Source organism: Protomyctophum parallelum (genome assembly GCF_964188405.1).
Source record: "Protomyctophum parallelum genome assembly, chromosome: 7".
In the NCBI taxonomy this organism is placed as follows: Eukaryota; Metazoa; Chordata; class Actinopteri; order Myctophiformes; family Myctophidae; genus Protomyctophum; species Protomyctophum parallelum.
The window spans coordinates 43,184,629-43,209,884 of NC_139705.1; the positions used below are offsets into that span (position 1 = coordinate 43,184,629).

The following is a 25,256-nucleotide window of genomic DNA, read 5'->3' on the forward strand; positions in this document are numbered from 1 at the left end:
ACAACGTTCTCTGCCTCCGACCCCGACAGGCTGCAGATGCCACAGACCATCAGGTATACACACTAACTAAACTACTAAATACTTTGTTGACTGGAGCCCCCAGGGTCAATGATAGCATTCTACCTACTCACAACGTGTCGCATTGTGACACGTTGTGAGGCTGTAGATCTGCTATTTTCGCCAAATGTTTCCCCCAGAATAGAGAAAGTAGTCGTAAGGAGTGTCCCCTCCTTTCGACTTCTTTCACCTACACACATATTTCTCTTAAGTTATTGTTGACAATATGAAAAAGGAAATCACACCAGATTTACAGAATGTCCTTCAGTCCTTCACAGAATGCTTGTGCACAACACTATCTCTCTTTTTGATGTTCAAAGGCCATGATCCTAGTTTTTCTGTGAGTGTAGCATCTCTCTGAATGCATTTCTATTTGGGGAAATTGCTTGTCTGAGGAAGAGCATTGTGCTCGAAACGTCACCGTCATCTATTTGTGCAAATAAAGGCACTCACAGCATCGGAGCCCTCAGTGTGCGAATGTCTTCACTTTTTGAGTGGTGCAACCACTCCAAGGAACAGCAATGTCCGTGTTAACCCACCTACATATGTGACTATGAGTACCAGTAGGGGCAAAAGTGGCGCTGTTGTGCCAGAAACAGAGAGAGAGAGAGAGAGAGATAGTGCTGCACTGTTGCCTACAGTGCTTACAGTGTGCTCAAATAAAACACTATGCTATTTATATACTCTACCTCCAGCCTTGAGGCATTTAGAATACTGAGGCTCTACAGTATAAAGGCCAGGTCCAACTGAACATTTCCAACTCGACACAGAGATATTGAATTGAAGTGCATGGCTTGTAAATCATCCCTGCATAATTATGCACAATCAGCAGGCAGAAATGCCTCTGTTCCACCTCAGCAGTTTGAGGTCAGGGGGCAGGGATGAGGCTACAGTATATCTTGACATTGCTCATCTCTCAAAGGCTGCAAAGATTATGAGCCAGTCTAGCACTCTGAGTAGCAAGGTTAAGAGGGTTAATTAAGAGTACTAGATTCTGGGTTAATTAAAGGTGTGTGTATTCCATATAATAAGTGCACACACACACACACACACTATGGATGCATGCACGCACGCACGCACGCACGCACGCACGCACGCACGCACGCACGCACGCACGCACGCACGCACACACACACACACACACACACACACACACACACACACGAACACGCACACCTAGCCATAGCCAATGCTGAAACAGAATTCTGTCTGCCGGCAGACAGAATGTTAAAACTCTGCATTTCAACTGTGAACCAACCTTTACTGTAAATGACCAGCTGACTTCCATCATGCTGTCAACTTAACTAAAGATGCACCTGCATAATGGTCACGTGAGTCAAAGTATAGATAATCCATTTATTGTCATTGTCAAATATAGTACTCCACTATTGTACAATTTCATGAGTATTGGAAGTAATAGGGGCATGAATAAGGAGTGTTTACAGTATGATATAACTACTACTTAACAGTTTTCACCCGGACTGCTTTGTGCGGTGCACCCCGCCCCTTTATAAGTGACACTTGTCATGTCTCCTGTATGTTTATTCACACTGAGGAAGGCCTGTGGGCCGAAACGATCTGCTGTTGTATGACTTGAACAACAAGAAATTGTTAAAGGATCAAAGTGAGTGCTGATAATCTTTTCTTATATACTATTTCTGCCGTGATAGTAACCATAGCCAGTGCAACGGCTACATGTGCTTGCTGACCAGCAGCAACCAAGCAAGTTGACTAAAGGTCAAGTTCTTTATTTCTCAATAATTCAACAAGCCAATAGCAACATGGCAGGCAGTATAAAGCTTGTTCTCTCCTCAGCAGTGAGATGAAAAAATATGAAAATAAGTCAAGACATTGCAAGGTAAAATTATAAAAAATACGGATTAACAAGACAAAGAGTCTAAAAGCTTTGCTAGCAGACCCTAGAGTCTATACTGACCCTGAACAACCAACTGGAGATTTTGGCCTAAGGGTGGCGCTAGAAGAAAGGCAATATGAGATCACCAAAATCCGTAAATATAGTGTTTAACCTATGTGGAAGCATGAAGGTGAACAGCAACCGTCATTCTGACAGCCTGCATGTTGATAAAATAGAAAGTAGGATATATTTTTTTCGATTAAGTAAGTATGTTAGTATTGATTTTATGAGATATATTACGGCTATTTACTTGATATTGATCTCAGAAAAACAGCAGAGTCTCGGATTGCACACACGTCTACGACGTGCAGTTTGTCTTTAAAAGACAGCCCAGATTATTATCCTATTATCCTTATTAACAACTGATGAAGTATCAGGATAGGGTTGGTACTCTGTTGATAACAACTGATGAAGTATCAGGATAGGGTTGGTACAAACAACCCTATCCTGATAGGGTTGTATCCTCACTATCCTGGTAGGGTTGGATCCTGGTTGTTGATAACAACTGTGCATGGATGGAGCCAGACAGAACCCTGGGTTGGCGTATGTGACATTAATAATGCCTCCTACTTCCACCCAAAGCTCAAACTCCACCAGAAACCTTTCCTCCCCGTGTTCTCTGGGGAGAAGATGTAAACACATTTACCAGCTAATTTCACAGTAAATGAGAGTAAATTGGGTGTACATTATAATTTAGGAGGACGCCAGCTGCTCTCTCTCGCTCTCTCTCCTTCTTTCTACTTAATTCACTTTATGCAACCCCCTCCCTTTTCCCCTATCACATTTGCACATTAACTCTCTCTCTCTCTCTCTCTCTCTCTCTCTCTCTCACATGCTCTCTCTCTCTCTCGCACATACGCACATACGCGCGCGCGCACACACACACACACACACACACACACACGCAAACACACACACACACACACACACACACACACACACACACACACACACACACACACACTTAGCATCTTAACACACTTTATTTGCTCATTTGAGAGGGACTGTAAATTAACGAACAAGGCATTCAAATACAGTAGTATTAGTATGCAAGAATGCAAGTTTTCACCCTGTCCCTGACATGTAGCAACAAAAGCAAGAAACAAGGAACATAAGACAAATACAAAATGTAAAATCTGAATACAAAAGTACAGTAAGAGTGTGATTTATCAATAAAACTAGACTTAAATGAGTTTTAAGAACAGGCTAAAGTACCCTACAGTGGCATTTCAATAAAATAATCCTAAATTAGTAAAGAAAAATTAGTAAAGAAAATATTAATTTATAGTGGATAGCATCGTCACTGGCAGGTGAGCCAATATGTTGCAGCAGTGGCAAGCATGGAATTAAAGGTATATTCAGTGATTTCACTCAAAAAACCTTAGGTTTCGTTTTTGGCTGGGACCTAAGCCTTTCATCCAATCAGGATAGAGAGCCAAAAACGAAACCTAAGGTTTTTTGACCCCCAGGGGTTAACTGGGGACAGGTCAGCACACTCTATAGTAGAGAGGATTATCACAACAAAACAAAAAAATAAGTGATATTTGAATTAAGTGAAATCACTGAATATACCTTTAATTGTCATAATGACTGAATTGGGATTCAAAATAATTGTCAAATTATAGTCACCTGCATATGCAGACAGAGTATGGAATTATGGAATTAGTATGGAATTTCATTTCATACATAAGTATGGAAAACCTGGAAAGTATGGAAAATGTAAAATAATGTGTGGAAAAATATTTATGTTTCCAGACTAGGAATGGCCATTTTGCTTTCATGCTTTCGAGAGAGAGAGCGGAGGGGGCAGGGACATGCAGAGGGAATCCGAAGGGCAAGGGCTGGAATATTTTTATTTTAAATTTCTACCCAGATTTAAAGGAATATCTCATTTTAAACACTAGGAAATTACACACCCAGTCTGCCCTGCAGCCCAAATTACTGGTTATCAAAGTAAAATGAGCAGTTGCTAGCTTTGCTGTTATTAATATTAAGTATCACATTTGCTTGATTGCCTAGAAGTGCCTGTCAGTCAGAAAGTGTGTGTGATTGAAAATTGTGAAATGACACTGGAGAGAGAGAGAGAGAGAGAGAGAGAGAGAGAGAGAGAGAGAGAGAGAGAGAGAGAGAGAGAGAGAGAGAGAGAGAGAGAGAGAGAGAGAGAGAGAGAGAGAGAGAGAGAGAGAGAGAGAGAGAGAGAGAGAGAGAGAGAGAGAGAGAGAGAGAGAGAGAGAGAGAGAGAGAGAGAGAGAGAGAGAGAGAGAGAGAGAGAGAGAGAGAGAGAGAGAGAGAGAGAGAGACAGAGACAGAGACAGAGACAGAGAGGTAACTGTCCCTCGTTCCAGCCTGAGTCGTAACAAATTAGGCTATTTGAAATGAACAGTATAAAACTTATACACATACATGACATGACAGATCTGTCTCGGACCGGTTCACTTCACTCGTTTCAGTCGTTGTGCGCATCGCAGCAGTGTAGCTCTCGCTGCTCTCCGCTCGAGATGAATGAATGTCATGTGCTCACTTGTTTCGATTTATATATTTCGACTTTGTTGTTTGCGACGGCGGTTCCGCACACCCAAACAAAATATATCATTAATTGCGCTGAAAACCTTGAAGCATTCCGCCCGCCCTGTGGGTGAACCCGCGGGACCTGCGGACAACGCGCCGTGCATCACTAGTAGGAACCCAGTGTATATCATTACCACATACATATCACTGTATTGTAATCTTTACATCGATCACTGTAGGCTATCATAATGTTATACATTAAGCCATTGCACTTTCAGCTTCCCACAGACCTGAACGCACAGTGAACGCACCAGGGAGGCAATTTGTGTAACTTTGCTCCTGTTTATCAAAAAGTTGACTGCACATTCACGCTGTGTCTAATTATGTTTGGGATCTTCCCATAAAGAGGTAGATGTCTTCATGTAAAATGGATGTTGGAGATGAGGGAGGAAGATTTACGGAAGTCGTAAAAGTGTGGCGGTGGAGAGATGAGTGCAGGTGGTATAGTAGTATGAACCTGACAGGTGCTCATCAGACGGGGTAGCAGGTTGACAGGGGTTCGTTTGGGGGTTGATGTGAGGTAGGGTGGGGGATGGGGAGGGCAGAGTGAGGTATCATCTGTCAGATGCTGCACATTCAGGTCCACATGGGATTGGAGACACTCGCATAATGATTACCCACGACACCGTGCCTGAGCTGATGCATTTTTCATCCTCTGGGTCATGGGTTTGAAAAATAAATGTTGTACCACCTCCCTGCTGCTTGCTAACATCACTAAACCTGCCAGCCTTAATCATCCATTCACCCCACGTACTCACACACACACACACACACCGATCCCCAAATGAGACAACCTTCAGTATACAGGTATAGACCTTTGCTTGGGGAGGCAATAAGGAAAGGGAAGGAATAAAAACACTTTTCACACCGTAATGTATGTTAATTAGTTAACACAGGGGGTAAACAAGAAGTGTTTACCTTTCCAACTACACAGAAAGCACTTCATTAAAAGTTAGTCTTGGCCACTGACTGCCAGTCGCCCACAGCGGTGTTGCTATTGCTAATGTTGGGTATTTGTAAACAACAACACTGCAGCTGCCTTCCAAAAACCTTGTTCTTCATGTTCTAATGATCCAATTAGCCCTACCGTGTAATTGAAAGCCCACCTGAAACATCTTAACCTTAAAAGTGAATTAAGCGGAAGACAAGACACCTAGACTGGGATCTGGTTCAGCACCCTGCTGACATGCTCCTAACCCACCTGAAGACAAGACACCTAGACTGGGATCTGCTTTCAGCACCCTGCTGACATGCTCCTAATCCACCTGAAGGTTTCTTAGGTCAGATTCTCACCTAATACTTCGGTAGACTCAGATCCATATGGGCGGGGAATTGGGATTCTTCCTATTTTTGAGGAGCTTTCAGTTTAGAGGGACAGGGAACCAAGGGCAGAAAAAGGAGAGCTATGTGAGGTGATACAAGATGGGGGGTCGGATTCTAACCTCGATCATTGCGCTCACTAGGTGGATAATGGACTGTGCACTAACTGGCTGAGCACCCCAGCTCTAATCTTCTTAACGTGTTACCAGACCGCAGAGAGCCACAGAAAGAACAGGGTCTGTCCACCTTTCAACGGACACAATGGAGGGAAGGCGAGAGAAAGGTGTCCCAAATCTCATCCGCACCGGGGGTAAAGGCGACAGAGGATGGAGAAGAAAACAACAACATGCGGGTGAAAAGGAAATAATGCCTTTTTAATTACTGCCAAATTTCAAGTGTCAGGTAAATCCTGCTGAGGATAACAGCTAACACATTCAGTTCAAATTACTGTAACCAGTAACGGTGCGTTCCCCCTCATTTCTCTTACTACCTTCGCATCCCTCACCCCACTCTGCTGGACATGCTCCAGCCACTCATTTCACAGTCTGACAGTCAGTCGGGGCTCAGCTCACCTCGGGAGTGTAGGAATATCACCTCTTTGATTCCCTTTCCTGTACTGCGCTACACCGCTAGGAACTCAACCACTACCTGCTGGGAAAATCCCTCCCACCCCTCTCTACCGATGTGGAGATTACACCCTCCACAACGGCAACCATCCATCGCCATCACGCCACAAACAAAAATTCACCCGCATAAATAATTGAATTGTATGTATTTCATTGTTTGCATATGTATTTGTCTATAAGCAGACCTGATCCGTAGCATATAAAAATGAGAATGAGATCAAATCCTTTTGGATTTTTCTGGCAATATGACTTAACAGAATGACTTAGTGGCCCCCTTTCTGACTGTGACTGAATTAAATCAGATGGATGTGGAAACGTCACCTGCATACACACACACTGGTATTGCATGTTCATAAATCATAGGTAGGCTACGCTTGCCGCTGCCAGGGTTGCAGGCGATGGACCCCGAAATGCAAAGGAAATGAGAAAGAAATATGAATAGATGGGTGAGGAACATGAGGCGTGAGGCGATCTAGATTCAGAGAGATCATAATTATGGTGAGGGGCTCGGTCGCCTCAGTCGCAGCCTTACTCATCTGCGAAGAGAAAAGCCTGGTCACAACCTAAGGCAGAGAGTGTATCGGCGGAAGTGTTGGGCCGGAACATCCGTCAGATGTATTGACCCCAGGTATACGATATTCTTTCAGCCAATCACAACACTAATTTGATTCACGGAGAATGTAAACTGATTTCTAAAGCGTCAACGTAGTTTCCTTAAGCGGTGCAAAAATGCTGCAACTTCCGATACCAAAAAATGCTACACTCTACAGCGTAGGTCTTGTCCAGCGTGGGGGAGAGGTGGTATTCACTCTACAGCGTAGGTCTTGTCCAGCGTGGGGGAGAGGTGGTATTCACTCTACAGCGTAGGTCTTGTCCAGCGTGGGGGAGAGGTGGTATTCACTCTACAGCGTAGGTCTTGTCCAGCGTGGGGGAGAGGTGGTATTCACTCTACAGCGTATAGGTCTTGTCCAGCGTGGGGGAGAGGTGGTATTCACTCTACAGCGTATAGGTCTTGTCCAGTGTGGGGGAGGGGTGGTATTCAGAGACATCAGATGGAAAAGGAAAGAGCAGATTAAGCACTTCTGGAGAGTGGAGTGAGACGCACATGGACGCACACACACACACACACACACACGCACACATGCACACACACACACACACACACACACACACACACACACACACACACACACACACACACACACACACACACACACACACACGTACAGTATATGTGCATGAGAACAAAAGATTATGCACACGCATGCATGCACATGGTTGCTGTAGTACTTAACAGAGGAGGTAATTGGCTTCAGTGCGTTATACATGGGTGGAAAATGAGCTGAAATTGACTGTAGTCTGCAGAATCTAGAGTAGAAGTCATGTTAAACTTGAGTGGAGCCGTGAGGTCAGGGTGGGTGGGTTTATGTGTGTGTATGTGTGGGGGGGATGTGTGCTTGGTATGTGAGACACATACTGTAGCATGAAAGGACATGTATTTGGTGTGTTACTAACTTCTCTATTGATGTGTCCCTGTGCACACTCAGGTATTCAAAGATGAACGACCCTGCAGACTGGTTGGCCATCAACAGAACCAACGGTCAGATCGTTACCACGGCAACCCTGGACCGAGAGTCCATCTATGTCAAAAACAATATCTATGAAGCCACCTTCCTGGCCACAGACAATGGTAAGAAGCCTCTTACAGTGTTCCATTCCACTCCTATACAGGAGTGCTTCTTCTTATCCTTCTCATTTCCATACAACCTTTATCCTTTCATATCTGTATGAAAGTGCAGTTCATTAATCAGTGCCAAAACCAAACTCCAGACTGAACTTTGTGTGTCTCTAGAACCATGGAGGACATGGAGTCTGGGCTCGCTGGCTCTGGTTCAGAGAGATGTACAGCTGGCTTAGAGCTGGCAGCCATGAATCCATACTGATCCTTAGCTTAGCCGAGCACAAACTCAATCAGTTTATTTTTTCTCAAGCGAGAAGCATCTGCTTTTTTCCCCCCTCCAAGAGTGTCTTATCACTGACGCACAGTGCACTGGTGTGTTTACCTCGAGTTGGGATGGGTGTGAATCACCACTGACAGTCAGATTGTGTGTGTGTGTGTGTGTGTGTGTGTGTGTGTTTGTGCACGTGTGTGTGTGCTTATGCGTGCATGTGTTCGCGTGGCATCACAAATGTGTTTGCATACATGCGTTTAGCTGTCATTTACAATTACCCCCCCCTCTCTCTCCTTCTTTATCCCTCCTTTAATTCCGCCTGTTTTTCTCAATGTGAAAGTGATGTGTCTGAGGAGTCTCCTGTGTGTTCCATTTAAGACCCCTTCCAATTTTCAATGACTGCATTGTTTATTTCTCCCTTCAAATGTTTTCAAAAACTTCATGAGAGCAATGTGTGGGTGTAAATGACACTCCGTGTTTGTTTACATGTCATGTTTGCTACGGCACAGAATCAAGCAGCGCAGCAGGTGGCCTGTTTTCCAGCCTGATTCGCCGCATTCCGTCAATGTGTTTTGTCACATCGCTGCTCAGTCTGGAACGTCTCCTACTGCGTCTCCAAGGTATAGGCGGGACATGCCGAAACTGAGAAACCGACTTGAAGCTTCTGATTGGTCTGTGGTGCAGATTGGGACAAAAACACCAGTTTGACATCATATCAACTGCTGTTGCCCTGCAACGTCCCCTTATTATTTTCATTTGCATTTTTGAGTGGTGCTAGCCACTCCTATACGCAGCTATGTGTGTCCCTATACGTGTCCCTGTGTGCGAGCACGCACAGCTGAAACACCTTGCTAATACCACTGGATGGCACTGTTGAGCAGCATCACACACATGCACGCACACACACACACACACACACACACACAAAGGCCAGGGAGGATGGCTTGTACAGTACAGTACTACAGCACGAGTACAGTACAGCACCACACACTTCAGACTGATTTTATTTTCTTGTACTACTTGTACTTCTTGAAACTGATATAGTGGACTACTGAGTCAAATAGACCGTAGGTTTTTCTCTTGAGTCTCGAACTGGTGCTAACTTTTTCAACAGTGAGAAAATAATGGACAGAGTGGCGCTGGCTGATGATGAAAATACCCTAACCCTACTCTGATTCGTTGGAACAACATCCAATCCGCAACAACGTCGCTACGTAACAGGTTACGTTATGAAATACGAGTCAAACAGGAGGCTGGCCATAGGCGTGCGCGCGCGCGTGCATGTGTGTGTGTGTGTGTGTGTGTGTGTGTGTGTGTGTGTGTGTGTGTGTGTGTGTGTGTGTGTGTGTGTGTGTGTGTGTGTGTGTGTGTGTGTGTGCGCGCGTGCGCGCGTGCAGAGGCTGAATTATTTTTTTGAATCTGCTGCTAATGCTAACTATAGACTTCATTCAATCGGAAATTGCAGCAGACTGTGTGGGTGTTGGAGTGTCAGCCATCATAATGTGAGAGGGGATTGTAGTAAGATATGATGGGGTGGTGATGTGACTGAGAGGAGGGACAGAGCAGAGATACATACAGGGTGGTGAGTGACTGAGAGGAGGGACAGAGCAGAGATACATACAGGGTGGTGATGTGACTGAGAGGAGGGACAGAGCAGAGATTCATACAGGGTGGTGAGTGCAGAAGCAGCGAGTGCATAATCAGGCAACGACATGAGACGTGGCACTGCCGGGGGGAGGACCGGCAGCTGCCGGAGTAGGTGGATGGATTATGACAGCTCCGTTCCGCTGCTCTGTCGATCCGTTCGGTAGCCACGCTCCAGCCGCCGCGACTGCCGGTAAACTGCCGGGGGTAGGGGCGGCATGTGCTGGGGGATTATGTCACTCCACTGCCGCTCCATCTCGTGGCCGCCGCTTCACGCAGCAACCACCGGGAAACTGCCAGTAACAGCTGATTCCGCCGAGAAATACTACCGACTGCGAGAGGAGGGACAGAGCAGAGATACATACAGGGTGGTGAGTGACTGAGAGGAGGGACAGAGCAGAGATACATACAGGGTGGTGAGTGACTGAGAGGAGGGACAGAGCAGAGATACATACAGGGTGGTGAGTGACTGAGAGGAGGGACAGAGCAGAGATACATACAGGGTGGTGAGTGACTGAGAGGAGGGACAGAGCAGAGATACATACAGGGTGGTGAGTGACTGAGAGGAGGGACAGAGCAGAGATACATACAGGGTGGTGAGTGACTGAGAGGAGGGACAGAGCAGAGATACATACAGGGTGGTGAGTGACTGAGAGGAGGGACAGAGCAGAGATACATACAGGGTGGTGATGTGACTGAGAGGAGGGACAGAGCAGACTCAGAGATACATACAGGGTGGTGAGTGACTGAGAGGAGGGACAGAGCAGAGATACATACAGGGTGGTGAGTGACAGAGGAGGGACAGAGCAGAGATACATTCAGGGTGGTGAGTGACTGAGAGGAGGGACAGAGCAGAGATACATACAGGGTGGTGAGTGACTGAGAGGAGGGACAGAGCAGAGATACATACAGGTGGACAGTCTGAGAAGGAGACATATTATCACGTCCCTGCACCATCTGCCTTACACCTACAGCACACACACTTACTGTATGTTGTTGTTTTGTCTTCTAAGAACATAAGCTACCTTTTCAAATTGCTCAGCTGCCACCAATAAGAGAAACTTAATACAAATCCTTTCCATGAATTTACACAAACATAATTATTTATTTAGCTTGTTAAAGCCCACATAATTCTCCTATCAGCTGTAGCAAGCTGCTTCTGCATGTCCTCGAACAAACTGGAGAATACAGAGCTCCCTAAGAGAGAGTGTGTGTGTGTGTGTGTGTGTGTGTGTGTGTGTGTGTGTGTGTGTGTGTGCGTGCGTGCATGGGTGTGCGGGTGTTTGTGCGCTTGCGGGTGTGTGTGTGTGTGTGTGTGTGTGTGTGTGTGTGTGTGTGTGTGTGTGTGTGTGTGTGTGTGTGTGTGTGTGCGTTTTCCGGCATGCAGCCTGGAGAACCAAGATCAATACCTGATCCAGTGATGTGGAATAACAGGATGATTGACAATAGCCACCCCCTGACCCCCACTCCTAACCCCCCTCTCTCTATCTTTCTCCAAAATAAATCTTGCTCTGTTGCCATGTTTATTTGGTGGATACGAATATGTCAGCTTTGCATAAATCTTTGTAAATTACAGTTCTTGTCTCAGCCATCACGGTGGGATCTTGGGGTAGTTCCCCTCTAGCATTGGCTTGGTGGGGCGTGGTGGGGAAATGATTCTTAATTTGGGGCAGCCAAGGGTTGCCAACCACTGACACGCTCAATGAACAGCTCTGCCGCTCACACTGCTCATGAGTCTCTTTCTTTTTTCCACAGCTGTCTTTTTTCCATCACACACACACACACACACACACACACACACACACACACACACACACACACACACACACACACACATACGCTCGTGTGCTGCCTGAACTGTTTTCTAGCTTGCTCTCTCAATGGTGTCTTTTATTCTGTATTATTATATCCCCGGAAAGCTGTTACTGATGTTGTTTTTCTGTCTAATCACTGCAACTATAGCTTCGAGATGTGTGTGCGCGTGTGCCTTCACGTTGTATGCATGTGTTCACTGGCACGGAAGAGTGAACTGTCCCAGAAAGTATGATGGAAGTGATAAAACAGCAGACAGATAGGCCATCCTGTAGGACCATCTCATTGTATCCTATATTCAGATAGGCCATCCTGTAGGACCATCTCATTGTATCCTATATTCAAATGGCCTAATAGTGCAGATGTCAGACACAACATAAGCCAAATGCACGTATACGGACATTAGATTTTCAACATGCACTGATGGCCGACACAACAGAAACCGTGTGAAATGCACATACATGGAGATTTTCGACTTGTACAACAATAAATGAACGTTTATGGAGATGCACGAGTCAAATGTGATCGGTCGGACCGACAGTGCAAGATACTGGTCCTCTCGTGTTGAAAAATCACCACCCAGACGCAGACTTGTTTTATTATGTTACAGTCATCATTACTGAACCTCTGTGCCTCTCTGGGTGTTTGAGTGTGCTGTGTATTGTTGACAGAGTGGGAAAAGGGTTTGATTTGGTCGCATAAGGGGAAGAGCAGAGGTGGAAAACAGAAATGTCAGAAGTATTTCTGTCAAAAACAGAAAGTCTCCTCTGGCCTCTCTCTTCCATCTCTCTCATTTGACAAATACAAACTCTCTGCTTCCATCTGGAGCAGAGCTTCTCGTTCACTACAGGTTTGTATTGACTGCACTGTTTTCTCTGCCCTACTCTTCCCTCTCCTCTCTGTTCCTGCTCTTCATCTCATCCACCCGTCCAACCCCCCTGCCTTCCGACATTATTTTCCTTCTCCCTGTCTGCCTTCGCTTGGCCGTCTCATTCTCTCCGCTTCCTTCTCCATCAATCCCTTCTTGTGGACCTCATATTCTCCTCCTGCTCTCGTTCATGCTTCCAGGCTCTCCTGCAGCCAGCGGGACGGGCACTCTGCAGATATACCTGATAGATATTAATGACAACCCCCCGGCGCTGGTACCCAAGGAGGCTCAGATCTGTGAGCGGGTGAACAGGAATGCCAACGGGGTCAACATCACGGCCGTCGACGCCGACATCGAGCCCAACGCTGGACCCTTCGTCTTCGAGCTGCCCAGCTTCCCCTCCAGCGCTCGGCGTAACTGGACCATAACCCGGATCAACGGTGAGGAGAAGTCGTAGGCACAGGATCATGGCTGTACTTATAGGGATGGGTATCGTTGGGATTTTTGTGAATCTGGTACAGATTCCGGTTCTGCTTATCGATTCCGGTTCCTATAATGGTTCCCTAATTCGGTTCCAAATGGTACAAAATAACTTATTATAATGTTTATTTAAAATAATAGGTCAACGTTGTATTCCTATTTATTGCCTTAGTCAATTTAACACAAAGCGTGCTAACAACTCCCACAAACTCCCTTCTTTCCTTTTCCAACTGCGTGCGTTGGGAGTGCAGACAGAGCCATTAATTAGCGACTCTGTAGCCTACAGCTGTGAGACTCTGCCTTTGATGTGCGAGCGGCCTTTCGCTGATCACTCAGCTGTGTGTTATTGTCTTACTGATTGACTGGCTGAAGAGTAACTGTTAACCCCCAAATGATCCCCCCACCGTCCACGTTCCCCTGTCAATGCTGCATAGAGAGAGAGAGAGAGAGATACGCTCGCACACGCAGCTACTCTACACCAGTCTTTCATCGGATTTAGCTGTTAAATAAATAAATAATTAGCGTGTGACAGCGCACGTCTGTAGGAACCGATAGTTAGAACCGAAATTGAATTGTTGTAATGGATACCCATGAGTACCCATGCATGTTCGGTTCGGTACCTGCTTGGTCCAGAGGTTTGGGACCCACCCCTAGCTGTACTAGTACCAGATACTCAGACCAGAACAGATCTGTAGTGCTGCAATCCTTTCATAAGCATAGCTTGTGGAAGAAAGTAGAAGTGTGCGTGCAATTTTCAGGAACACCAGGTCTAAGGGAGATGCCGCAAACGTATAACTCCAAGGCCATAGTTTAGTATTAAATACATAGTTCCGGCAGACGTGCCGCCTTCAGCGATGACAACTGAATGTCTCTCCGTTCTTTTTCATCCTATAGAAGATAGCTTTTCTGCCAAAAAGTGTACTTTCATGAAGTACCTATGAGTGAGGAGTGTTTCTCTTTGTCTTACACCAAAGCATTTATTGTAGCTGTGACACAGTTTCCCCAGAATAATAACTGACATGCCAGTTGTTGATTTAATACCAGACTGACCATTGTTTGAATAATTGTGTCTTATGTGTTATTTTCATCGGTAGCAACTCTCTCTCTCTCTCTCTCTCTCTCTCTCTCTCGTTCGTCACAGGGGACTATGCCCGTTTGGGTCTGCGGTACCAGGTGTATTTGGAGCCGGGGATGTACGAGGTCCCTGTAGTCGTGTCGGACTCGGGGAACCCTCCCCTGTCCAATAGGTCTATCATCAGGTTGAAGGTGTGCCCCTGCGATGAGAACGGAGACTGTACCACCCTGGGGGCTGTGGCTGCAGCCGGGCTGGGCACTGGAGCCATCATTTCTATACTTATCTGCATCATCATTCTTCTCAGTAAGTAAACACACACGCACGCACGCACGCACATTCACTTGCAGCCATAATGTCAGAGTTGCCAGTGATTTTCTTTGATTGGCATCTCTCCCAAGCAGTGTGTTGGGACGTCATAAAACATTCAGCAGGTTGTAACATAAACAGTACAGTGGTTTGTATTATAAATGAATGCCTCGGTGGTTGAAATCCTCTCCTGCATCTGTTGACATACAAGTCTTTGTGTGTTAGGGAAAATATCTGCTATATGTCTTGGAAACACATTATGCTGCTTGGTATTGTTATTCCCATGTGTTGCAGGACTCAATTCATGCACTTTTAAAACAGATTTGAGATTCATGTACAACCGCACCTGCAGCTGTACTGCTTTCCAGCTGAATATTAAACTTGATGTATGTGCATGCGTGCGTGCGTGCGTGCGTACGTGTGTGTGTGCGTGCGTGCATTGAGGGGTGGTAGCCCAGTATGATGGTGTTTTGTAGCAGTGTGGACCATGTGGTTGAAGTTAAACATGATGGCTGTGTCCTACAGGTATGGTGCTTCTGTTCGTGGTGTGGATGAAGCGCAGAGAAAAGGAGAGGCAGACGAAGCAGCTTCTCATCGATCCTGAGGACGATGTCCGAGATAACATCCTGAAATACGACGAGGAGGGAGGAGGCGAGGAGGACCAGGTGAGTGCACTGACATGATGGAACACCTGGGTACACACTCCTCGTTGGAACACCTGGGTACACACTCCTCATTGGAACACCTGGGTACACACTCCTCATTGGAACACCTGGGTACACACTCCTCGTTGGAACACCTGGGTACACACTCCTCATTGGAACACCTGGGTACACACTCCTCATTGGAACACCTGGGTACACACTCCTCGTTGGAACACCTGGGTACACACTCCTCATTGGAACACCTGGGTACACACTCCTCGTTGGAACACCTGGGTACACACTCCTCGTTGGAACACCTGGGTACACACTCCTCGTTGGAACACCTGGGTACACACTCCTCATTGGAACACCTGGGTACACACTCCTCATTGGAACACCTGGGTACACACTCCTCGTTGGAACACCTGGGTACACACTCCTCATTGGAACACCTGGGTACACACTCCTCATTGGAACACCTGGGTACACACTCCTCATTGGAACACCTGGGTACACACTCCTCATTGGAACACCTGGGTACACACTCCTCATTGGAACACCTGGGTACACACTCCTCGTTGGAACACCTTACACATTTACAATGTAGACATGTAGTAGACTCCTGCAAATTACAAAGTGAAGGGAAATTAACCCATGTCAGTCAACACCAGGGGTGGGTGGATGAATTACAGTGGCAGGTATGTGCTACAAACTAACTAGGAGCACAAGTAGACCTTAGCTTAAACCTTACATTATATCTAAATAACATACTTGTGTACAAGTACACAACATGCCTAGCATCTATCTAAATGACATATCTACAGTAGCATCTGTCTCAACAAGCAACACTGATCCAGCTGTTTCCCTGTGACAGGACTATGACCTGAGCCAGCTTCAGCAGCCAGACTCTCTGGAACACATCATCAGTAAGCCTCCAGGTGTCCGCAGGGTGGACGAACGCCCCATCATCCCTGAGTCACAGTATCCCATCAGGCCTCTCATCCCCCACCCTGGAGACATAGGAGACTTCATCCATGAGGTGAGCTTCATAATGTGGCCACACGCTCATTCTAATTCCCCGAACCTAAACCTCCAGCGACAGGTAAAATAATCCCTTTAATCAGGAAATGTCCTCACAAAGCTGTAAGAAACACGCACGTACCAAAACATTAATACATATCACAGTAGTTTCAGAGTCGTCAGTATTTCTCCATGCGCTCTTTTACGTGTTTAATGTGATTACGATTTGTTGGATGCTGTTCAATCTGCAAGCCCAAGTATGCTGGTTGAGTTGTGTTCTTCATGACAACTGTTACAGTATCACAGCACGCACGCACACACGCACGCACACACGCACACACACACACACACACACACACACACACGCACGCACACACACACACACACACACACACACACACACACACACACGCACACACACACGCACACACACACGCACACACACACAATCTTGATACACTCATGCAAGAAAACGCTGATTGACAGGCTCATGACTGTGTCAAGTGTTGGCAGCTGTTCAGCTTGATCCACCACCCACCTTTCTCTCTCTCTCTCTCCCTCTCACGCTCTCTGTCTCTCTCTGTCACAAACACCTGATGTTTCTCCAGCAGCCTGGTAAAAACTCATGCACAACAAACACATGGTGTTTTGGCCACCCACTACATCCCTGAGGGGGGGTGGAGTGGAGTGGAGGCAAGTGGATGAAATGTCTATTCATGGAACAGCATCGACATAGTATCCTCTACAGTATCTTCAACTGTATCCTGTTCTTCGCTTTTTCTGTTTTCTGTTTTTCCCCCTTCTTTTCTTTCTCAACAGCGACAGGGCTCTAAGGACAGCATTGTCGGTTGGTCTGTTTTCCGCTCATCTGCCACTTTGCTCCCAAATATTATCTAGAAGACCTTGCTCGCCAGAGTGTGCTTGAAACTTCGAATTGGCTGGATTGCCATGGGATCTTCTTTGCACCGTCATATTCACTGGTGGATAACCACTACTTTAGTGCCACCATGGCCTTTCCTCTAGTGCCAACATGGCCTTTCCTCTAGTGCCACTGCCAGCCTTTGGCCAAAATGTCCATTTGCACACTGATTGATTGGATACGATTGGTAGCCCGACCTGAAACGTTATTTTCTGTTTACCAAAGAGCTGGAGATACAGGGAGACTCGTCTCCCCTACCTTTAATACCTAGAATGCATGCACCCCATACCAATTCTGCCTCTAAAAACCCTACTATAAATGTGTCAGATACTGAAATCTAAATATACGGCCATAAAAGGGACACAGACTGACGGGAACCCCCGACAAGGCGTACAATGGATAATTGGTTGGGGCATCTTAAAAGCAGGCATCATTTCCGAGTCGGTCGGTGCCCAACCTGGTGTAGTAATTAAGCAATAAGCCACGAGAGGTCTCAGGTTACCGGGTATTTTACACTGCCTGGGAGCGTAGGCAGACCCGCCGCGCAGCGGAGGGTCTTCTACCTCCCAGCCAGTGTAAAATACCCGGTAAGCTGGGGCCTCGAGTGGCTTATTGCTTTTCTAAAACGGTTACAAACATATAGCAATATTAAAACTATTAAATTCACAAAAGTATCTACGCTTTGTGCCACCAGAGCGAGCGACCCAGAGCCAAAACACTTCCTTGTTTTGCTCCGCAAGTAGCCTATGTGACGGGAGAATAGCGCTTGATGTATTTACGGGGCTGCCTGGAGCCACACATTCACAGTCATATGAGCCGGGCGGTGCTTAGACGCCCGCACGGCATGTGTTTGTAAAGCAATCCCCCCTTCCCCAGTTCAGCTACAAGGCTGCAGTTTGATACAAAGTGATTGAAGGAGTGGGTTATCGGTGAAATTTACACCGGTCACGTGACGGTAACCAGCCAATCAGAATGAAGTATTGGGACTACCCGTTTTAGAATTCAAAATACGCCTTCAATGCACCTTTCCTTTTAACTTCATTGCATTCTTGTGTCTCATAGCCTGGTGGATACTGATGGCTGTGTTCCTTTCTCTCTGTGCTGTCCAAGGGTCTACGAGCAGCGGACAACGACCCCACGGCCCCTCCCTACGACTCCCTGCTGGTGTTCGACTACGAGGGCGGTGGCTCCACCGCCGGCTCAGTCAGCTCCCTCAACTCCTCCAGCACAGGAGACCAAGACTATGACTACCTCAACGACTGGGGCCCCCGCTTCAAAAAGCTGGCGGACATGTATGGAGGAGGCGACGACGATTAAACTCTGTGCTCCAACACACACACACACATACGTACACGTGCAGACACGAACACACACACCTCTGCCCTGTCAGCTGGCCTGCCATGCTCTATCCCCCAACAAATCAGGGCTGTTCCTGAACACACATAATGAAACATTCACACACTGAAAAACTAACTGACCAACCGACCAATCAAATGATCTGCCACAGTGGACCGTGCTGAGAGGCAGTTCTGGATGCCATTTCTTAGCCTTCTCTCCAGCTCTAAAACTGTCCCAGACTGAGAATAGAGCTTTGGACGGCAGGCTTTTGTTGCTTTTTTGTGCTTTTTTTTGTTTTTATGTTTTTATGTGAGACGCAGGTGTTAGCTGTGTGTCCGATGTAATGTTTATTGGAGTTTGAGCTTCTGTTTTCCACACTCCCCTTAAGATGTGAGCCATTTGCTGTTGATGAGGGTTCACAAGTCTTTCTTCACCAAAAGCCCTGTTCTTCTCGTTTGTGCAGATACAGTACGTGTACGTTAGGCTCCGCTGCTTGCTTTGTCTGACGAGAAGAAAAGACAGAAACAATTCTGAAATGTAAGTCCTTCCTGCGTGGAAGGCCTTAGCTCAGTCTTTCTTGAACTTGAATTACTTAGAACAGAAGCACTGTTGTTAAAGAAGTGCCTTCAGTGGTGCGTATCTTGCAGACTCCTGCTAACTCAGGATAGGTTGCCATTTTCTGGGCTTACCTGCCCACCATATCCCCTGACCCTTTAACTTGGACGTTCCCTTGTCATTTGTGTTTTCTGCAGAGCCGTGGTAGCCATGGCACATGTTGGTGCTGCTTTTGGAGGCATCACTGACATAATATGAGGGTGTTCTGTTTAGACATACTGTACATAAGCCAACAATGGCTCATTGTAAGTTACAGACAAATCATTTATTTTTGGAGTCTGGCACATCTGAGCTCCTAGATCATAGCCAACTTGAATGTGATCTAATCACAGGAATGGAACAACATTGGAGAATAAGATATACTGTAGTACAGTATGTGTCCTTGTGGCTTTGATTGCACTTGTTACTTTTGAGCTGTTATCACTTTCGCACCTACTGTAACACTTGTGTTGCTGATATATGACGGTTATTTAACCCATTCTGAGATCAGATTCTAAAAATGTCTTCTACATCCCGACAGTTTTCTGAAAAAGCTATGTTTCTATGTCAGTGGTTCTTTGATTTTTCAAAAATAGTAAAAAATAAACATTTAGATTACATGAAACACTTCTTCTAGGGTTACGGCGGGGCTCCACCGGGCGCGTGTGGCGCAGGTCAAAAAACTAACCGGGGCAATTTGAAAGCAGTCATCGAACGCAGCGCAACGCAGGCAGTGGAGCCACCCTTCATTGATTAAAAAGGGAACATTCCCTGACGGTGACGGAGACGCAACGCTGACGCGCCCAGTGGAGCCCCGGCGTTACATACTGAATTGCGTGAGCCATATCGTTTAATCGTGTTTGCGTTCATGTGCAATTTTATTTTCTCTTTTCTTCTTTTCTTCAGTGTGTTATTATGACAAACTTTTGACGTACAATCTCTGTTGCCAGTCCCTGTCATAGTAAGGAAGAGAGCTGAGCCTCAGTCAGGGACTTGGCAACACTCACAATCTGTCTCCTTTCAGACGGCTCTTCATTCATCTGAAAATGTTTGCCAGTACAGAGAAGTAGAGTGAGGAACACTCCCTGAAAGAACTACAAACTTCATGAAAAAGACTGTGAGATCTGCTCTTTGAAGATCTGCACAGAGCTACGGATAACATATGGCTTTGCTGATGCCACTAAAAATGCTAAAAACACTGGCACTGGTGATTGAATTAAATCAATAATACCTGGCACACAAAGAGTTAAATGACGAAAAGGAATCACATTACCCAAGAGACTTCTTAATCATCTACTGGAATTCATATTTAAAAAACATATATAGTCTTGCTGTTAAATTATTTAAATATGCAAAACGTTTAACAGGGGATATTAGGAGATTCCATTCCGATTGTTTATGTGCCCATTGGACTGCTTTTAAATGTTAGCTTTAGTGTTTCTAGAGAATGTGATTTCTACTGACAGCTCCTCAACGCTGGGTGCTAGGAGTGCCTCCGCTTGTGGGTTGGATAAGAAATGGTCAGGGTTGTGTGTTTAATCCCCCTTCCAGATCCTCTCTATTAATTAAGGGGTTGATGAATCCCCGGAAGTAATCTCCATGACATTGACGACTCCGAGTGAGCCGCCACAAAGTCCTTGATGAGAGGTGAAACCGCTCTGCTTTCCCCTAACTGCCTTTCAGCTGCTCATCGCCTTGTATGAGATACCTAGTGACGCTCAGAAAGTCTGACAAGATGATGTCGACACACTCTACTAGAGCCGGGAAAGTAAATTCAGCAATTATTTTTCATCACGATTGGTATCAATATTGGTATTATATACAGTTATTTTGTCACATTATGGCTAGTGAAACACAAGTGAACAAATACAAATCCCAACGAATTGCAACATCGTGATCTTATCTAATAATTGCCTTGTAATAATTGTAATAATTCCTTGTTGATTCCCACCCCGGCCCGTCACATTGTCCTGAGGTGAAAGGCAAACAGAGTGGTATCAGCGCAGACAAGGGAAGGAGGATGCAGTCATAATTGCTGATTTTAACAGGGCAGGACAGTTATATCAATGATTCACAGACTAATGTCTGCAACTCGTGAGGCAGAAACTGCCAGTGAGGTTTTGGTCTTTCAGTAGCCTACAGCCTACATGGCTATCCACTGGATAAGGTCTTATATTTTGTCACGAGTCTTACTTACTCTTTGTTCAACACAGTTTAGTAGAATCTCACATTCTGTTATTTAGGATTATTTTTGTCAAATGATTGTTGTATAGGTTTGTTTTTTGTGTTTTTATATGATTTCTACGCTCTTTTCTCCCCACTCAGATCGTGTTGTCGTCAATCAATACTCAGCAAGGTACAGTTCACCACTGAAAGCCACGTGCATTTATTAGGAACTACAAGATTTCTATATGAGCTTATGGCCATAATTGTGTGTGTGGGTGTATGCCGCCGTTCAAGGCTGGCTACCCTATGGAGTAAAGAAATGTTGCTGCCCCATCATGTGAAACCAACATTTACTGTATTATCCCCCATGTGAAACCAACATTTACTGTATTATCCCACCACATTCACCCTTCTAGGCCTTATTGTACTGTATGTGAGTGTTCTATGAGCGCCCTGCTGCCACAGATGCACTATTGATTCATAAATGCTTTATGTTCCCTATACACTTAGACGTCAGACCTGACAGGGGGTCCAGCAGTAAAGCAGATTTGCACATTTGAGGCAAATGACCTTTCACGGCCCCTTTCACATAATATCGCTCTTGTTAATACTTGTCATTGGTTAAATATGTATATAACCCTCTGACAGAACATGCCGTTTCTATTTTGGGTATGTCATAATAGACAAAAATGTTCACAGATTTGTCAAGAATAGTGAAAGGAGCAGACCTATGAAGCTCAATGCATCGCATACTGTAACGTGAGCTTGTAGATCAGCTATTCTCACTACTTTTGCATGACACTATTATATAAAAATGGGCATTCATTGTGGAAAAAACAAAAGATTATATGTGGAGATAAATGTTATCTGCCCCACAGCGACGATATACAGAATGACACAATGCCGTGAGCAGCAAGTCTCAATTCACCACTTAAACACTATTCTTAGTAAAACTGACCTCCGTTACAACTGTACTGGACCGCTTTTTTCTGTCTACACCAAATCTCTTCACCAAAAATAGCCGATCAGCTATTTCTGGAGAATCCCCCCCCCCCCCCCCCCCCCAGAATAGGCATACTGGGATTCAAGTGTTTAAACCTAACCCCAAATGCAACTGGGGATGCAAAGTGAAGGAAAAGTGATTGATCAGTTCTTGCTCCGTGCGGTTGACATTTCTATGACAATCCATAGGGTGGTGCTAGCACGAGGCTGGATAATGACGGTATAACTGCTGCATTTCATACCTTCCTTGTGACATGTCCCAAAGTTTAGCTTTTAATAACATTTAATCCAACGCTTCACCGCCGATGACGGAGATCTCCACCATGCCGTCTTTTCAGTGGTCTATGATTGATCGCGCTCTTCGCCAACATATGCATGGTTCTATAGGTTGCCCCTAACTAAAGCAAAACAAAATGGTTATACAAAATGTATGTTTTTGGTGAAAGAACGGATCGTGTGGGACTTCAACACAGCCACTAGTTACTTCTGGTTCATGGCCTGGGGACCAGTTGACCTTCAAAATAAGGGCCAGCACTGAAAAGACTGGCAGTTAATTAATTAATTAATTAATTAATTAACTGTCTTACAACTGTTTATAGGCGTGCCTGGCCCCTCCACCCAGTCAGCTTCCCCTTTTGACGGGTTGAAAGACGGAGTTATGATATTCTTTGATCTCACCGCAATGCAATCGCTTAGCTCATGTAGCGAGCGTGCTTAAACACCCATTACGATTGATTGACACTGGAACCAAGGTACACACTACAAGTGTTACTTCCATAATCTTCTTGTTCTCATTATCTCTGATTATACCGAATGAAATTTTCAAATCAGCTGGTTTGGTCAATAAATTATTGAATATTTAATAATATGAATAATATTATGAATATGGATATTCTTCATTTACAATGGAAGTCTTTGGGACTCTCTCTCTCTATGGCTCTGGTGTTAGCCTGAACAGACAATTAGTCTCACTTCAGTGGAGATTCACATGAAGCGCTCAAGCAGCAATTAGAAAGGAGTTCTGCAATGGCCGAGACCACTACATTGTAAGATCCTGAGTGTTCATTTAATTGTGTGCGTGTGTAATGTATATGGATATTAAATTGGCACTGATGATTTTACTGTGTAAGAAAAGCAGCAGGGTCAAAATCGAGGTGGCCGCATATTGCTCAAGTTTGAGTGTACATAATGTAGTAATTGCTTGAAACTAAACTGATCAAGTTGGCAAAATGCAACTGTACAATTTGAGCTTTTATTTGCATGTGTCTTTTTTTATAATGGACAGAAGAGTTCTATAACAGTAACCATACAATGTTTTTAAATGTGTTGCAGCCCGCATGACCGAGGCTGCAGCCAGAATGAATTCTGGTGTACCAAACTCACATAGATTCGAAAGAAGGAAAGGTAAAAAAAAAGAAAATAGAATCATTGCACAGTTATCAAGACAAAACACTTTTTTGTAAAACTGTCAACAGCACAAATATTTTGTATTGTTCTTTGTACCATTTTGTAAGAAAAGTGAAGAAAATGTAAATAAAAAGGGGGGTCTGTTTAAGCGTGTTTCTAGTGCCACTGCTATTTCCAAATACGTTAACGTATATATTATGCAGCCTTGCAGATCAAACTTGTAATATAGAAGCTCAGCTGATGATTCTCCGTCAGCACCCTGTGTTATGAATAAAGTTTCCCCTCCTTCTGAGAACGCTGCCTCCTGGCTCCTCAATCTGTCACTGATTTCTGTATGGGAAGTTTTGGTTCACAAGGAGTCTTTTGTGAATGTTGCCTGTATCTGATTGCTTAAAGGTATATTCAGTGATTTCACTTAATTCAAATATCACTTATTTTTTTGTTTTGTTGTGATAATCCTCCCTACTATAGAGTGTGCTGGCCATATAAGGAGTTCCTCCCTGTCCCCAGTTAACCCCTGGGGGTCAAAAAACCTTAGGTTTCGTTTTTGACTCTCTATCCTGATTGGACGAAAGGCTGGGTCCCACAGCCAAAAACGAAACCTAAGGTTTTTTGAGTGAAATCACTGAATATACCTTTAACCACTTGAGCCCTACAAGCTCAGAAGCTTGTAAAGATTGCCTATTTTGAGTGCGTGCGTGCATGTTTGGGGGGGGGGATTATACATTTATACATGTCTGATGCCAGGGTTAATGTGTGGTGACACTTTCAAATAATAAAACACCCGACAAGGCGTCATGCTTTTGTTCATTGTTACATTTCAGAGGGGTCCGTTACAAAGAAAATCTTAAACGCATGTATCAGGTTAGTTAAGACCATAAAGTAATGCCATGCTAAAGAATGTAGTTAAAAAATATAAAAAAAAAAGTCATTCTATCAGGTTGACAAAAACCTCAGATGATACTGATCATGATACTGACCTGATACTGACATTATACTGACCACGATGATACTGAAGAGATACTGACCTGATACCGACATAATACTGCCATGATACTTACCATTGTACTACTGACCATGATACTGACATGATCTGCATTTGAAACTGCAGGAGAGAACATAATTATTTTAGCTGCAGGGAGTTGAACTACATTTTGATTACGGCCCTGGCAGAGCAGCTAGAGGCGGCGGCCCCAAGCCGTGTATCGAGTAACACTCACCTTGATAAGAGTGAGTGTTCAAAACTGCATGATAACTGGATCACAAGAACGCAATGGCCAGATGCCAGATTTGAGAGTAGGGGGGGGAGGGGTGCTTGTTAGCAGGGAACAGAATGAAGAATGGATTTCTGACAACCTTGATAGAAATGCAGTCACCCTCCCGACCCGGAGTTATACGCCCACAGCCGTGCTTTGCATCAACAAACAAGTACTTCTTGTACACGTGGTGGATAAAATGTCCATGGTCATTCTGTTTGAGAAATATCATCTAACAGTCCATTGTGGGAATTATGTGAGAAAAGGATTTGCTTCAATGAACTGTG

The 25,256-nt window shown here is 45.0% G+C and overlaps 1 protein-coding gene across 1 annotated transcript in view; it reads left to right on the forward strand.

Annotated features, from left to right (window-relative positions):
* Positions 1 to 21,663, forward strand: part of LOC310862370 (cadherin-4-like) — a 238,493-nt gene extending 216,830 nt beyond the window's left edge. Inside the window, exons 11-17 of the mRNA XM_083770241.1 lie at positions 1 to 53; positions 8,034 to 8,176; positions 12,963 to 13,202; positions 14,384 to 14,620; positions 15,149 to 15,288; positions 16,142 to 16,306; positions 18,317 to 21,663. The exon at positions 1 to 53 is cut by the window's left edge and continues 204 nt beyond it. Of these exons, the coding sequence (XP_083626367.1) occupies positions 1 to 53; positions 8,034 to 8,176; positions 12,963 to 13,202; positions 14,384 to 14,620; positions 15,149 to 15,288; positions 16,142 to 16,306; positions 18,317 to 18,523 (1,185 nt within the window). The 3' untranslated portion in view covers positions 18,524 to 21,663. The remainder of the gene's footprint in view (positions 54 to 8,033; positions 8,177 to 12,962; positions 13,203 to 14,383; positions 14,621 to 15,148; positions 15,289 to 16,141; positions 16,307 to 18,316) is intronic.
* The last annotated feature ends 3,593 nt before the right edge of the window (positions 21,664 to 25,256 follow it).